The following is a 17398-nucleotide window of genomic DNA, read 5'->3' on the forward strand; positions in this document are numbered from 1 at the left end:
ATATTGCAAAGAGCAAACTGTATTGAAATCTTTGTTTACCCTTCTCTTTTACAAGCAAATTAGTTTTAGGCTACCTGTTACGTATTTACAACAGAAGGGAAAATTTTAAAAACAAGTATATAATACAGCAAACCATGAGATTGTACACTCAGAGTACACTGTTGTTCTTTATAAGTATTCTTTTTAAGGTCTTGAGCTTGAAATACCCTAGATCTCTTGCACAAGGCCTCTGATGATTCATGAGACCTATGCTGACCAGCAACCTGGGAACCTCAGCCAGCTACTTGTGGGAAAGCTTCAGCACATATGGAAGCACTTTTATCAGTGGGGCTTTAAGTTTAACTGAACAGCTGAGCAGCTGTGTATTAAATTATTTACCAGAGAGGAAAATCAAGCAACTCACACCACATCAAATACCCAGCCCCCCACAGAATGATAAAGACAGAAAACACACTCCTCCAAATACAAAAACAAAATGCATCTTCTACAGAGAGATTAACTTCAAACATTCCCTGATATAGTCCCGAAAAAAAAACCAAAACCAAACCAGGCTTCTAAGACTCATAAGGAAACCCTGATACTGAGGAAAAAATAACATAAATCTCTAAAGAACAGAAAAGACTACAGTTGCCTCATGGACCCAGTAGTACAGTGCTCCAAAGGTAATAGAAGAATGCCAGATTCTCCTTGTTGGCAGCTCTGTAAGCACCAGGAGCACCTGTACACAGGTGTCAAGTGCCACGACATCAAGCCCAGGCCTCTGTCTTCCTGCTGTAACACTTACTCAAAGAACCTCAGTGGAAGTGAGAACCTGACCCACCACTGTCAACTCAACCAGGCACCAAAAACAGGAAAGAGAAGAAATCCCAGACTGCACATCACCTTGGAAGCTTAGCACAGAGCCCTCCCTTCAAACCCTTACCTTGGCAGGTGTTGTTCTTCTCCTCGTAGCCTGCCTTGCACAAGCACTTCCCGATGGGCACCAGCCATTCCCCTTCTGCACTGCAGTGCATCTTCGGTGCCTCCTCAGTCACCGAGTGGTTGATGCAGACCCCTGACACCTCCAGGAGCTGCGAGGAATCCGCGCCCGTGATGGTGTCAGGGAAGCGGGCCAGGTTGCGGATCACTGATGGGCACTTCTTGTAGTACACGCGCACGGAGACCAGGGCAATGCAGGCACCCACGTCCTGGAAAGCGAGGTAAAATCCCTTCTTTGTCAGGGGCCCAACGTCTCTCACCTCCGTGTTGAGCTTCATCACTCTGTCGCCAAGGTCTAACTCTGTGAAGCTCTCATCAGCAGCAATGGTATCAATCTTGATGTACTGGTTTTCTTTGATGTTCCTCCCATCTTCATCGTCTGACTCAAAGTAATACATGTTAAAAGTCTCCTTGCAGGTCCCAAGTCCTCCTGGAAGGCTGTTACAGTCCCTCAGGGTGAATTTGAGCTCAATGAAGATGCGGGATGCCCCTTCATTAGAGATCCAGCTGGTCAGAAGCCAGTTGTTCTGATTCTGTTCCATTACCTTGCATACTTGGTATGTGTGTATCGGAGCGTAGTTTTCATCCACCTCACCAATTTCTTCCCACTGTATAAAAAGGAAAAGTATTTTTTAAAACAGTCACAACTCTTAGCTTTCCCATCTAAAGAGCATCTTGGGTTTCAGAACTCAGGACTTTCATGAAAAAAGCTTTCTGTACTAGAGGCTTGATACATTCCTGGTAAAGTCAGATAAATGATCTGTTATAAATAGGAAAGGCTGAAAGTTAAAACCCTTTGTTTTAGACAGTTCAAAAGTGGGAAAACATATTGCTGGGTTTGTCCACTACTATTCAGTTAGGAAACAAAACAAAAGCAGATGGGGCCATTTCTGTGAGCTTTTCCAATCCACAGTTCGTCTGTCCCCATGCCCGCAGGCTCCTATCTACCACATCCTCAAATCGTCACCCCACATAATGAAAACCATACTTCTACAGGCTATTCTCCCCCACCAAACAGCATGCCAGAAAATCAGTGGAGTGACACATTAAATAAATGGCCCTTTGCTATCCCCAAGTGCACTAGTCAGTGTAGTTCTTGCTCATGCAAAGAGAAGATTACCTCCAATACAGGTTACCTGCAAATCTTGAGCTGTTTATGTGCTACACAGGTTTTTAATCAAAGCTTCAGGCAACTTTTTGCAGCTTTGTGGGAATTGCAGTAACTGTTTGCGCATTTTATTTTAGCCATGCTCCGAAGGACATCACTGAAGGGCATGCTTTTTCCTGGTGCAGCTCAGAGCCAATAGCATCACAACCATGCCTACCACAGATACAACATTAGCATTTCCTCTCTGCTTTTGACAACCCTACTGTTGCATTAAAGAGATTAGATTAAACATCTAAGTGCAGCAAAAACCCAGGAGAGCCAGTGTTGGTTTCAGTTTTCTTCCCTTCTGGTTTTGACCCACTCATCTGCAGGGGCTTAATTTGCAATGCCTCCTCCATCCTCTGCTCAGCATTGCTGCACACACCTGGTCATAGCTGCAGATGCAGCACAAAGGAAATGCACAGAACATAATTCAAAGGTACTCCTGTTTCAAGCGTCATATCTTCTGATGGCCAAAGGCCCAACTTTTTCTTGGAAATACAGCCTGAGATAAAGTTGAGAGTGTTCTCAGCCCAGATGCCATTACTGCAGAGCTGAAAGAGAACACCCTCAGAGTCAATGAAGTTGTTTTTAAAATGAAATGTTGTTCTTACATTTTAAATTAAAACATCAGCAAGAAGTGACATGAGAACATAACCCAATGGTACAGTCAAAAATGAATTACAAACACCACCATCAGAAAAACATTTCTTCTCCCTAACATGTGATGGGATGTGAAAGTAGGGACTTGCACAGGAAGACATGCCCACTGTGACATGCAGAGTCCATATGCACCACCAGTCTTCCAGGTAAGGAACCTAACCTAAAGGTATTTTTGCCATGGCAAGCAGTACTTTCATTTCTAACCCTTTTCTGTGTCTCTGGGCTTAAACAGGCCACAACTCTACTGCGATTAAGATGTAATTGTTACTGGGTAGCACCACAGAATTGGACAAAGCCATGTTTGCAGTGAGAGCCAGGCAGATCTGCGCAGGATTTATGCCTGACTTTAGGAGAGGCAATGAACAGTTACCAGGAGAGTCACTGAGAAAAGATAAAAGTATGCAACACAAAATAATTCAGCAGCTAGATTTTCTATGTTCCAGTAAATAGGAATGTTTTGAAATATGAAAATAAAAGCAGAAAAACACCATTCTTCAACTAGAATGGTTAATTTAAGTAATAAGTATACTGTACATATATACTTCCAAGTGAATTTGTCTAACATTGTACTAGTTTCAGCTAGGATAGAGTTAACCCTCTTCATAGTAGCTCACATGGGGGTACCTTTGGGATTATGCTAGAAACACTGTTGATGATACAGAGATGTTTCAGTGACTGCTACACAGCACTTAGATGAGTCAAGGCCTTTTCTGCCTCACAGCCCATCCCACCTGCAAGGAAGCTGGGGGTGCACAAGGAGTTGGGAGAGGACATAGCTGATCCACCTGGCCCAAGGAATATTCCAGACCATATGGTGTCTTGCTCAGCACATAAAACTGGGGCAAGAAGAAAGAACTGGGGACAGGAAGAATCATGGCATTTGCTTTTGAAAGTAACCATTGTATGTGAGGAAGCCCTATTTTCATGGGGATAGCTGAACACCTGCATGCCCATGGGAAGGGTGTTTCCAAAGAATTTCTTGGTTTACTTTGCTTGTGTGCATGGCTGTTACTTGACCTATTTTAATGCCTTTACCTCAACCTATGAGTTTTCTCACTTTTACCCTTCTGATTTCTCACTCATTCTCTGCAGGGGAAGTGAATGAGTCACTTGTGTGGCACTTAGTTGCCAGCCAGGGTTAAAGCACAAGAGTCCTTTTTGATGGCCAGTGTGGGGCTGGAAAGGGTTGGAGATAATGACAGGTTTGATTCCAAGGTGTTGGATTGAAGTTATAGCTGTTGGTGTTGTTGAGCTCTTCACTGACTGGCTGCTGGGCTTGCCATGGGGCTCGGTTGCCTCACTGCACACTAAAGCCTGTGCTTTAGTGTGCTTGTCAGTGGCTGCTCCTTGGTTCTGCTGCTTGCTGAACTGCTGACCATCTTACTCTGCCAGGCCTGGCAACATCCTGATGTCAGCAGTGGCAAAGCACCATGCTGGCAAATGCCCAGGCCATCACTGTTGTTTCTGTGATGCCACACTGGATATGCTGGAACTGCAGTGTGAACTCAAGTTGATGGGAATGCAACCTGGGGATTAGTCCACATGGGAAAACAGTCCTAAGCAGCTGTGGATACATTCATGCGGGAACAGTGCATCTCAAAGCATCTGTAGCTGTGGTTATGTCAGTGTTGCAGCAGGTACACCCCTGAAAAGACTGTGGCATGTAGTTAAGGCTCCACTTTGAGCAGGTAAAATCCTAAGGGACTGAAGTCTATGACTAAGTCCAAAAAAGCAGTAGGGGCAAGGAGAGGAGTTCATTGCAACATTACCCTAAGTGGTCTGGTCCATGGATAGAGACTGTAATGAGAATACCACCCTGCTTACCTGGAAATGGCTGAACACCAGCCTTAGCCATGGGAGTGGTAAATTAATTCCTTGGTTCGCTTTGCTTGTGCATGCAGTTTTGACTGTCACTGTATCTTTATCTCAAGTCATGAGTTCTTGTTGCCCTACACCCCCACCATGCAGGAGAATAATCTTCCCACAACTTCTCACTTTTACCCTTCTGATTTGCTCACTCGCTGGTGGGGAGTGAGAGAGGGGCTGTGTGGTGCTTAGCTGATGGATGGGATTAAAGCATGACACTATATAAAGGTGAAGTCCTATTTTTAGGTGATAGTGATTGTCCAGTTGATGAAAAGGGAGAGTAACCTTCCACTTCTCCCAATCCACAGAGAGGTCCCTCCCAAACCAGTCCAGTGGACAGATGAGCACATCCCAATATAGCCCAGGAAAGACATAATGACTTTAACTTTGTTTTTTTCTGGCTGAAGGTCAGAGGATCACTTGAACAACTGCTCACATCAACAAGCATACATGAGTAAATGTTAACTTCTGGCAGGAAGTGGTGCAAAGCATTTCAGGACTGGAAATTGCTTAGACCAGTTTTATCATGTGGAGATGTTTATGAACGGCCACAAGGTACACAGTAAAATGCTGTACACCATCTAAAGAGCATTAACATGGAGTTCTTTCACAGAGTTGACATTTAAATGACTGTGATGTTACAGTACTATCATTAGTGACCTAACTTGAAGGCATGCTGAAAAACATCACTTGACTTTTTTCATACTTGCCAGGTCAATTTTCAAGGACCCAACCGTGATGCTCCCCAGAGTTATGCAGTTAAGCTCATTTCCAGTGCTGCTTCAGGAGTTGTGCTTTTGGGACTGAGTACAAAGTTCATTTGTTGAAAAACTAAGTGCAGTGATTCTAATGGTTGCTTTCATGCACTGAGAGCACTAAACACCATGAGGATAAAGGTCCAAGCATAAATACATCAAATGAACTGTGCTAGAGTCTTATCTCAGCTGCAAGAAATGGCACACTGCTCTAACATCTCAGGCTTCGGGATGTGCTGCACTTTCAGTACTGCTCCCCAGATCAGAGCAAATCCTGCCATCACCACCTGTCATCAAACCTAAAGCAATCATCAGAGCATGAGAAAGGGGAGGTGCTAATGAGCTAAGGCTGCTTATCTCTGTGTAATCCTCAAGGGAAAGTCAACCAGATTTTATCAGAGCAGCCAGTATTGTGCAAAATCTCTGCTGTCATTTAATCTTCTTCTCCCCTATCTGCATGTAGGACTACACCATTTCCTTCTCTTCAGCTGGATCTATCCCCCCCAGAGACTGCAGGCAAGCTGCCACCCTTCTGCTTTTACATCCCTCCACGAGATGGAGATGGCAGCAAGAGCCCCTGCACCTTCTGCCTGGTCCCAGCCTCCTAGTCACTACAGACCTCAAAGCAGTATTTCAGCCAACAAAGAAATACAAAGCCACAGGATGAAATGCAGTGCCTCACAGTTAATGAGAAAGAAATCCCACTACATTAAAGAGACAACATCTAGATGAAAATTACTGGCATGAAAAAACATCAAGTACAACTGAAAAATTGTGTAATGTTATAATTCCTCTCTGCAGCACATATTTTTTGATATATAAATCAACCCCATCTGCAGGATTAAAACAAAAATGCAACCATTAATTTGGTGGTAAATGTTTTCTCTACATCTTTAATAGCCCTAAGAAGGAAAACACAAATGCATTTCAATGGCCTGATGTTAAATCATTTATAGAAGACCTATTTCTGAATCAGAAATTCTCAGCACACTACTGCTGGTGAGTGAAAATGCAGCTCCATCAATAGGAAGCACACATTTCATACAGGCTGTCTGTCTAGAGAAAGGCCAAAGATATCACACATCTAACTAAAGATATAAGAGTTAAAAAAGCATTCAGTGGAGCAGCCTTGGGTTAAATGGACAATTTTAAAACACATTCACCAGCTGTCTGCTACTCAGGCTTGTTTCTAATCTTGGAGATTCCAGGAGTGCAATTTGCTACCACAGCACAGCAAAAGGCTGCTGCCCCAAAACCAAACGCTGACAGCAGGGATGAACATTTCAGAGCTTTTGTTTATTTGGTTTTGAGGGGATGGGGGTGTTGCAGTACTAGTTTTTGTTACTGGTCTTCATTGACTCATTCACTTTTTTTAACATCTACTAAAGGCAGTAGACACACTCCAAGCCTTGTTCCTAGTTCCACACATCCTTGCACTGCTGAAAAAGAAATTAGGCATTTAGCAAAATCCTAGGTATCTTTAGAGGGAAAGGAAGCTTAAGAACATTAAACAAAGGTGTTCCTAAGACTTACCTGAAACCTTCCTGGCAGGACTCCCTCACTCCAAGGGCTGTGAATCTGCCTCTCTTCTCACTACATATTTCACAGGCTCATTGCTACAAGAAGTCTCATCCTCTCCTGTTTAAATTTTTCCATCCCGCCACACAGAGCTCTGCAAAACTAGGAAAGGATTTACGTATTTTACCTTTTATTCTTTTGGAAGAAAGCAAGCCTGGCACGGATCTCTGATCTCAGGCTTTGAATGTGTGAAAGCATCAGAGATACTCTGCATGCTTTGCCCACAGAAAGGCAATTTTACCTCAAATTACTGCTGTCAAGGCCACCACGAGCACATACTGTTGCAGAGGACAGTGTGGCATGGTGTTATGCAATCCCCATGCCAAGTGAAAAGGGGACACCTGACACCCTTCCAGAAGGGCAAACCAGCCTGGTGCTCAGCTCAGTACTATCTATCCTGCCTTTCATCCCGGTAACATTTGGGCAGACTCTGTGATTTCCTTTTATGCAGCTGATGCTAAGACCTGGCTGCCAATCAATAGCCTCCAGCTTAGTTCCCTCACAAATGTTCCCTCCTGCTACTCAACTTTATCTTGCAACCTGCTTCTTCCGTCCCATCACAAAACCCAAAAACTTGTGGGTTTGTTATTTTTTTAGCTACCTGCTGGTTTCCACATGCTACCGTATCACACAGTTAAAGCAAACAAGCAGCAGGCTTTCCTCAGTTTCAGTGACTTCAGTGAGGTCACATAAGGCTATATCTCTAGTGAAAGCCAGGCAGAGCACTACACATCTTTTCTTCTGCACTGCAGAACGTTTTGCAGGTCTGTGCTAGTTGTAAAATAAAGCTGACTTTGTCACTATCTTGCCTATTGCAAAACAGCACTTACAACAGGCCCGTCCCTGTTTCAGATCCTGCCACCAAATATTGCCAGTGTTATCAACAGAAGCTGCAATATGTGGCATTGCTCAGATTTTCTGCTCGGGACCTGAATGATTAAGCAAGAGCCTGATTTTGCTGGAGGTGTTTCAGTCTTCATTAAATGGGTTTTGCTTGCTCCAAGAACAAGAACACAAAAGACATTGCATCCAAAAAGTCATGTTACTTTTAGCTCCCTCTACAGCAATGATTGGCAGGAGCAAGAGTTCCACCTTGAACACTGGCATTGGCAAGAGGTGCATGATAACCTCAATGACCTACTGATCATGGCACAGCCCACCAGCACCTGCACGAGGAGCTTGAGAAGCCTGGTTCTCCCTCACAGCAAGGGACAGTGATCCAAACCCCTCTCAGGCAGCAGGAAAATGCAGTAACCTGGAACAGTGCTGCATGTTTGTTTGCAGCCCTGCTCTTTGCAATGGATGAGCAGTGCAAGGAGCAGAGCAGAGACATCAAAATAGCTTTGTTCAGCTTTTTCCATCAGTACCAGTGCTTAAAACAGTACTCTTAGGCAACATTTTTTAAGCATTTTTACCAGGGTAACTACACAGTTTTAGAACTCAAATTCTGCTTTGGGGCAGGGTGCCTGCTCACTGGGATAGCTCTCCTCCTGCCCCACACCAAGTGGTGGAAGGACACCAACTAGAGCCCCATCCCTTCTTCCAGTAAATCACAAAGTTGAAATACAAATAATCAGGAAACCAAAGCAATTCATATAGTTGGGTCAAGTTAGGAAAGAAGGGGAGGGAACAAAAAAACTTCAGTAAAAGAGAAACCAGTTATTTTGAGAGCCTCACAAATCATGTCTTTACCATCCTTTCTTCTTGAGTTTAAACAAAACAGAGGCCAGATAAATCTATGAAAAAACTGTTCTGGAGTAATACAAACTACTTCTTTCAGCCTCAAACATACTTTAAAATTTCAGCTACCAAGCAACAAAGAAATTATTACTTGTGCAAACTTTTTCAATAGCAACATCCACTTTTATAATGTAAAAGGTGAAGCTATTTTTACACTTTCTCAGCTTGGTTTTTGGGGCTTTGGAGCTCATTTTCAAGTCAGGAGCCATTGTCAAAAAGAAACTGCAGTGAGTTCTATGCAAATAACATTTGGCAAGAGTTTACTAAAACCTTTAAATACCAGAAGCAGTTGCAACTGTCTGGGATTTTGCTATTTCCATACATCTGACAGTGCCCCCACCCGAGGCTCAAGCCTCATTTGGATGGCAATTTTACAACTGAGACATTTATACATACAGATATATATTCCTACTGACAGCAGTTACTAGTCAAGCAAAAAGCATAATGGATAACAGAGGACAGAAAGCATCTGATTAATCTCCCTACTCAGGCGGAAATCTGGCCTAATGAAAGCCGAGTTTCTGAAGAAGGAACTTAACGTTTTCTGGTGGCTTGGCACATTCCCAATTTCTCCAACCAGGAAAATAACATGAAAATAAGAACGCCATGGGCTACTTCTGGGCCACTCTTCTTATTTTACTACTGGATTGCAGTTTCCTGCTGTTTCTTACAATGCCACTCTGGTCACTAAGCTGCACAGTCCGGTTAACACGCAGCTTCAGAATATCCTGAGGTTAATTAGCTGAAGTAAATATGAGTTTCCTCACTCATTACTGGAGCTATCCCAGCAAGAAACTAAGGATCATTTTTCATACACTAAAACATAAGTGGAGGAAGCAAATATAGCAAAGAGGTATGAACTGTAAATTTAAAGCATGATTTTGAGATGTGCCACACCAGACTAGTGAATATTTTTTCTTCATTTCTATATTAGCCAAATATATATTCCCTAGCCCCCGTGTGATACTTACCTAGCAGAAAGCAAACTTAGAAAGTCACTTCCATTACCACCCCCTCCAACCAGCCCCCACTAAAAGGGCAAACTCTCACCTCGGCAGAGTTACAGGAACTGCCAGATGTGCTTCTGAATGACCCCTTGCAATGTGTGGGAAGCAAAAATGCTAAGAGGAGACAAAGGGCCTTGCTTCATGTTAAAGGCTACTCCCCACTGCAGCAAGAGTTAACAAGACTCAATTTCACTTGGTGTCAAGGTTTCACATTTGGCTTTGCACTTTGACAAAGGGCAAGAGAGGGAATAGCAAAGATGGGGAGATAATTGATGTTTCATCTCCACTATAGAAAAAAAACTACACTGAAAACGAGCTGGGTGAATGTTCACAGCAAAACCACACTCCATCCTAACTCCAGTGCTGCCAACTGCACATTTCAATACTCAGAAGAAGCTCATCAGCAGACATCAGCTTTAAAAAAATACAATTTTTAGAACTGAGAGCTTAAGTATTTGGGTGGATACTTCAGTATCTTCCAGTGTTTTGGATATTTTCAATTCCACCCTGGTCAACCTATGTGCAATCAGGACTGCTAGAAATCCTCCTCAGAAATCCTCCTCCTGCATGAAGTAATACCAAGAAAGGTTCTCACACAGTCAAACTGCTCAGAGCTGAGGGAAAACACCAAACAGGAGAGCCCCACCCAGAGACAAAGCACGACTGCTCCTCTCAAGAAGACCTACATTTGAAGACATAATCAGTCACCTAAAGTTACATGGAGAACTTCATAATCATCAACTCCTGTTGTGTAAACATTTGAATTTACTACTTGAACAATTTTTCAATATTCTCTTTTATTTGTAGTATGCATGTAAGGTTTGCTGCCACACCTTTCATTTCTGCAGCAGGCTGTGCAGGAGACTTCTGAGCAAAACTCCCTTTAAGGCTAAAGTGTTGACAATTCCTGGATTGCTCTGCACCACTAACTAGCTGAGAAACAATGCAGATTTCTGGAAAGCTGCGATAGCATCTCTAAACACAAACAGCAATTTGCTACACAAAGTACCACCCAAGAAAACGGGTAAGAAAGAACAATTAAAACCTTAAAAATTATTTTCAGTACATGCTTATGAAGTGTATCATCTGTTCTGAAACCTGCACAGCTCAAGCTGTTGAAAAATGGAGAAACATCAGGACAAAGCCACCCAGACTTCAATCTGCACACCAAGATACATGGGGGGGAAAAAAAAAGAAAATGGGACTGAAGTTTAGCTCAGACTTCGACAATTTGCATGATCAATGAAAGATGTCAGCACCAGAATCCAAATGGAATGAGAACCCAGCTGGGGGCTAGCGGAACTGAAATGAAAAGGAGCACCAGCCCCTCTTCGCATGCCTAATCAGGGACTGCACAGACCCCCTTCCCAGAACAAAGCAATGTGCTATCTGGAAGCCCCTACCTCCCCTCCCACAGGTTTATTTTTTTAGAGGTTTGAAATTCTCTGCACATCTGAATTAAAACATCCGTTTCAAATCACAGTCCAGCAACTGAGGGAAAGACAATGGAGACGAGCGTGAAAGAAGCAATGAAGAAACACAATACCATTAAATCATTTTTCACTGCCTAATGTTACACTCATTGCAGAGCAATTTAACAAAGGCCAGAACAAACAGTATTGACACCACATGGTTTAACACTGGAAGGCTGACAGAGCCAGATTTTCAGAAGGACTCAGAGCAGGACATAAATTTTAGGCTTGTAATAAAATGCTTGGATTTTCAAAGCTTTTGGGATATTATTCACATTACTCATCATCTGATGATACCAAGAGGCTCACAGATCAACTTTGAAAAGCAGGAAGAAAGGAAGTTTTCGTTATTACTTTAATGTTGTCCTAATATTTAAATAAATCAAAATCTACAGGGTGATTGTTTACTACAACTGAAATAACACAATACATTTAGTTTCTTTTTAACACACAGAACAGCAAAAATTTGCAAAAACTAAACAAAATTCTTAATCTTTATCATTGTCATCAGCTTTTTAGAATTTCTTCAAGTGAGTACACATTTAAGTTTCCAGTAAAAGAGAAAAAATACTTGATCTGAAAGTGCATTTAATGAAAACAAAGCAGATTAAACTTCCTGGTTTTCTAGTATTTCAGGAAAGTGATACAATTATCCACGTGCTGCACTGACAAAGCCTAACCTCTCAGGCGTATACCAAATTTGACTAGACTACAGACGGCCCATACACTGTATCAGACCCTCCAGCAAATGCATTATTTTGCCACTGCTTCCTGGTCTCTAATCTACCCAAAGCTTTTCATAGTGATAATATTACATTCATGGCTTAGGCCTTGACAACTGCACCCATAAATCAATTTTAAACCTCACATTAATCATCTTTCTGTAATCAGTGGCTATTCAGCACAAATTTACATCTCATTTCTGTTGGCCAAACAGCCACATTAGAGCTTTGAAGCTTATTCAGGCTTAAATGATTATATTCCCCTAATAAACACTGAAGTCCTCTCAGTCCAGCTGCTGTGAGCTGCATTAATGACATGCCATGGCAGCAGGGGCCATCTGAAGCCAGCCTTGTGTGATGCTACAAACAGCAGCCCCCTTGCCAAACAGATTTTCTGGATTTCCAATACTCTCAGAAGAAATCAGAAGGCTGCTCTGCCTATGCAGACCCTCCTATGGGAACTGGCATGTGCAGCAGACACACACAACATGAAATTTACTGCACTTCCCCTTAATAGCTCCACATGCCACCTTATGAATATGGGGGGCTACAAGTCAAATACCCCAAACCATATTTCCTGATTCCCCACAAGCTGAGCACCTTAGCTTACTTTGGGTTTGGCGACAGTTCTGTTGAATCTGAACCATCTACAAAACCCACTTTTCTCACTTGTCAGACAGCTCTAACTTTGTTCACAGCACCAAACTGTACCTTAGTGTGCTTTTCTTTGATCACCTCAGAATTAGGAATTACATTTTGAATATCTAACTGCAACTTTTCTCCCTGTTTTTTTGGGTGTTTTTTTTGTGTGACAGATTATCACTCAGGATTACAGAAAGCAGCTAAAACATGATCAGTTCAGGGTGGATTTTGCATGTACTTGCCTGCAATCCCTATAGTTAAAAAATCTATTCTGATTGAACGATGAATAATTATTTAATTAAAGAACTTTGGCAGGCCTACATTATTAAACCTGCATAAAAAGCCTGACATTGATTGTATATTCACTTTCGGTTAAGGTCTGAATAAGTATGCTAAGATCTAAAAATGAATGAACAGAATGGGTTTATTATAACTGTTGTTAAGTACTTACCCCACTATAGGTAATAAATTATACATGTGGATGCCTGGTATGCTTATTCCACAACATAATGAAACTTTTAGTTACTTTTTTTTCTATGGGATTTAATTCCCATTGTGTCAGGTTTATGTTACTATTTAAATAAGGCACCAGAATTACACAGGTGTAAATCTGCTGGACAAAGATGAAACCCAGACCTCAATGTTTCTTTTAATCTGGAACTGAAGAAACACAGATGCACTCAATTGTTTGTGATGGACATCCTATATCCTAACCATTGCACAAAGAATACATTTCATACCTGCAACCTCCACACTCTCCTGGTATCTGGCAACCACTGAAGAACCACTTGAACATCAACATGCCATGGCTAGGAAGCAAATACAATCATGTGCTAAATCCTCAGCTGAGATGTCTGCAATGCAAAAATAAATGCTGTTTCGGCAATCAGCTGTGATAATGCAAAGTCTAGGAAAGCTGCTGAAGTTTTTAAAAAAAAAAAACTGAAAAAAATCAAATTCTTTCTTAACCAAGAGGTAAACCATGGCTTAACTTGATGGTAATACTGCAACACATACACAGAGAAAAAAAAATGTTATTAGCTTGCTTTTGCTTAACTAACAAAAGATCCTGTAATTTAAATTGAATGCTTTTGAAGAGAAGGGAAGATAACTTTCTTATTGGGGGGCAGGGCATAATCAACCACAGTGAGAACTTGCCAGGGGAGTCAAACCATCATTCAGAACTTTTAAGAAAGTTTCAGAAGAAAGTATCTGATCAGGTAGGCAAGCCCATAATGAGCCATATATATTTGTCACCTAAGTAAGATGGCTTAAAGCTAGCACCAACATGCCTATGCCATGTGGGAGAGTGGGTACATAAATAATTAAGATTCACATATATTGCCCTCACCAGGTTACAATAAGAGTCTCTTCCACGTCCAAGTCCCTGCAGCACAGAGGTGAAGAACACAGAAATGCTGCACATGCAGTTTCTCAAAGAACAAATTATCAAAAATAGTTTAAATAGAAAATTAATTAATGGGTCTATTGCTACATCTCTGGCTTCTCAGTTAAGCTACAAGCTCTAACTACTGCTACTTTCTATCCAGGATACAGTGGGATTAAGGGAAGGTTAGAAGTTGCAGAGGCAGAGTAGAAAGAGGAAATAAACACATGGACTTCGAAGGGGCCACATTTCCTCATGAGAATACAGATTGCCACCAACCACCCTTCCAGCAGATTTGGGCTAAGGTGGGAGACCGCAGTTTGTAAGCTCCTGGTGGCAATGGACCTGCTGGATTTTGGCCACCTTGAACATTCTGATCTGCCATCCTGCACAGTCCCAGCCTTTGGTGTTTCCTTTCAGTACCTCTTCTCCCCTGCCAGCCCAGCAGGCCAGTCAGAAAGCCACAGGCAAGGGCCTGTAACTTGGACTTGCTTATCAAAGAGACATTCTCACAGTAGGGTCATTTTTGAATGAAACCTTCTCTCAATTTTGTACAGCTTATGGACAGAACTCAGTTAAATTCCAGCAACAGAATTTTACTGCTAGGCAAGATAATTCTTGTCTGGAACCTGACCTTCTGGTAAAAAAAGTTTTACATAATCTTCAGGAGTCCCTGAAATGCACCACTTGGCACAGAAACTACAGATGATTTATCCAGCTTATCCTAGGCCTTGTGCTCACTCTACAAAATGGACTGATTGGCCATTTCACACTAACAGGAAATTACTATCACAGTTTCATCATTATTTAGCAATTAAACCATTAAATCACTCCCCTTTCAATTTTCGTCTTGTCAGCTTCAAAGCCTTTCAGTAAACCTGGATGCATATTTCACAAAGTGTTGAAGTTTGAAAGGAAAAGGATAAGTGAAAGTACTTTGAAAAATAAATTAAAAGTACAGTTCTCTGAGGAAGAGCTAATTAGCATAGGAAACAGCACTTCTACAGGTTATGTGGTTAATTGACATAATTCTTCTTATCAATACACATACTCACTGCAAAGAAGACTGCTGAAGAAATGATACTCTGATGCTGAAATGTTGCCCCCACAGTGCACAACACATGAAGCTTTCTAATAATGTTTGCTCTCATCCATAAATTATTGTGCACAAAGAAACTTAAAACCGTAAGCAGTGAAAGAAATTTTGGACCAAGAAAAGGGATTAGCCATTTAGAGAAAGGACACAACAACCTGTTGTTGCTTCTCAAGAGCTTCCTCTTGCCTTGTGAGCAAGTGACATTGGAGCAGGCCCAAAAGAACTCTACCACTCATACACACAAAAGGGGAATTTTCACATTTGTGTCAACTGGAGCAATCAGACAGGCCACCCAAGCACACAGGTGATTTTGGTCTTCTCTGCTCAGGGATGCAGAGTCCTGAGATGCTGCAAAGTGTGTGGCTTTGCAGGCATACCAGCTTTACTTGCACAGAAGCTGGTGCTGAGCCAGGATTGACTCCTACCTTTCCTAGGGCTTTAAGAGGCTCCAAGGTTGTATCTTCCACTGTAACAGGAACCTGTCTTCCAAACAAAATTGTGTGGGTGCACTCATGTAGTAGCACATCCACCTCCTATGGACTCCCCTTACCACATAACCATCCCACAGGCTCCCTAATGACAGTCTTCAGCACAGCTCGAGCCCCCATTTTAATGTAATAGAGCATCTTGCACTGTTCTGTAAATCCTACCTGCCACAGCAACCAGCTGAGTAGCCACTAAGATTTCGTTTTCACTTTTACCTGGCTTCAATCACAAGGATGATTTTCTTCCCATTTGCCTCACAGAGCAAACAACATACTAATTTACTAATTTACTTCCAGAATTAATTTCAGCAACAATTTACTAATATCACTTTCAGAAAGCAATTTTCTTTTCAAATGGCATCACTTCAGCTAGAATAAATTGCAAAGATCCCATGAGAGTCCACAGCTACTCAAGAGCTCAAAGCCCTACTTTATAGCACAAAAAACCATTAAAAAATTAGGGAAGGCTGGGAGGTAGCTAACTTGCCTGTGACCTCTTTGCCTGAAAAGGGGTGTTGGGAGGTGAAGAGAGAGAGGAGTTGTATGTACCTGTAAAGTTAGCAAGAGGAGGCATGGAAAGATCCATCGACTCAGAACTGAAGTTTGACCAATTTGAGCTAGAAAGATTCATTTGTCTTACATTAAGGACAGATGGTTGCAGGCACAAGCTACAAAGGGATATGGACTTAACACAAGAGGATGACTCACTCAAAGAAATCTCTCTCCAGAAGATGCACTGTGGGCTAAATCAAGGTTACAGACCTGCAGCAAGGACCCCTGAACAAGTTTCTACACCGTATGTGTCACAAGAGATTTAACTACATAATGTTAACAGACCCAGTGGCCTTAAATCCTAGGAAGGTACACCACCATTACCTTCAGCTCACACACTCACAGATCTGCTCTTCTTTTTAAATAGTAAAGACCAGCAAACACTATAATCTTGTGCTTTTTCCCAACCAATTGTTTTACCCCACCAGCACTGAAACTAACTCGCTAACTAACAGAAATAGCATGTTTAGAATGTCAATGATTTGCAATCAACATATTTGAACAGCAGGGTGTTGTCCAAATTTCTCCCTTAATATCATTTTGATTCCTTATGTATTTACTGTAATACAGGAAAAAAACAGTTCTCAGTTTTAAAACTGCAGAGCAAAGAAGGAAGGAAATTTGCCAAGTAATATCTTTGGTCACAGCACTGTGTGTAAAAAAAATGTTCGCACTCTATTTTGTCTCTTTTCTGCTTTATTTTTGAACAAACAAAACAAAGGCTGAAAAAAAGGAAGGGGACAATCTGTTTCTTAAAGGCAGTAATCAAGACTTTACTAACTTAGGTCATTCAAGAAAACACAGGACACCTATGGCATTAGCTCCCATTTTGGATTTTAGTTGCTTGCTTTACCCTTGATGAATGGGGACACTATGGAGTCTTCCAGCAGGGTCAGAAGCACCAGGGAACTAATTTGAAAAAAGCTCCCCTCATACAAAAAAATTCAGTATAGATTTTGGCTTCTGACAAGGACCCTCTGCAACACCTGGAGAGATGCACAGGGACTTCTGCACATCCAGCTTCAGCAAGGTCAGCCTCTGCAAACTGCAGTGCTGAGGAACACCCCAAGTTAGCACTGGAGCAGACAGTCCTGCAAGCAAATAATCACTCCGTAGTGCTTTGCTCAAAAGGGGCAAAGAATAGAGAAGTCCAAAAGGTTTACTTGGGCTATTGGTATCAAACAAAGCAGCTTTGCCAACACCAAGCAAGGGCTGCTTAAGATTCCCTGCTTTCTCTTTCTCCTTCACAGCAAAAGCCTTTTACAAATATTACACAGGCAGCATCATAACCAAATCCCCTGCGGGTTA

At 42.0% G+C, this 17398-nt stretch overlaps 1 protein-coding gene across 24 annotated transcripts in view; it reads right to left on the reverse strand.

Annotated features, from left to right (window-relative positions):
• EPHA5 (EPH receptor A5) overlaps positions 1-17398 on the reverse strand; it is a 194468-nt gene that overhangs the window by 149295 nt on the left and 27775 nt on the right. For 19 of the 24 annotated variants that reach the window (XM_077782943.2, XM_021532603.3, XM_021532602.3 and 16 more), the window contains one exon: positions 923-1586. In XM_077782943.2, coding sequence (XP_077639069.1) covers positions 923-1586 — 664 coding nt within the window. Of the gene's footprint in view, positions 1-922; positions 1587-2114; positions 2480-2510; positions 2680-6942; positions 7090-7228; positions 8292-13310; positions 13425-17398 lie in introns of those variants that run through there. The other 5 variants (XM_085578895.1, XM_085578894.1, XM_085578897.1 and 2 more) reach the window with 5 other exon arrangements.

The sequence above is a fragment of the Lonchura striata genome, chromosome 4 (genome assembly GCF_050655825.1).
Source record: "Lonchura striata isolate lonStrDom1 chromosome 4, ASM5065582v1, whole genome shotgun sequence".
NCBI classification, from domain to species: Eukaryota; Metazoa; Chordata; class Aves; order Passeriformes; family Estrildidae; genus Lonchura; species Lonchura striata.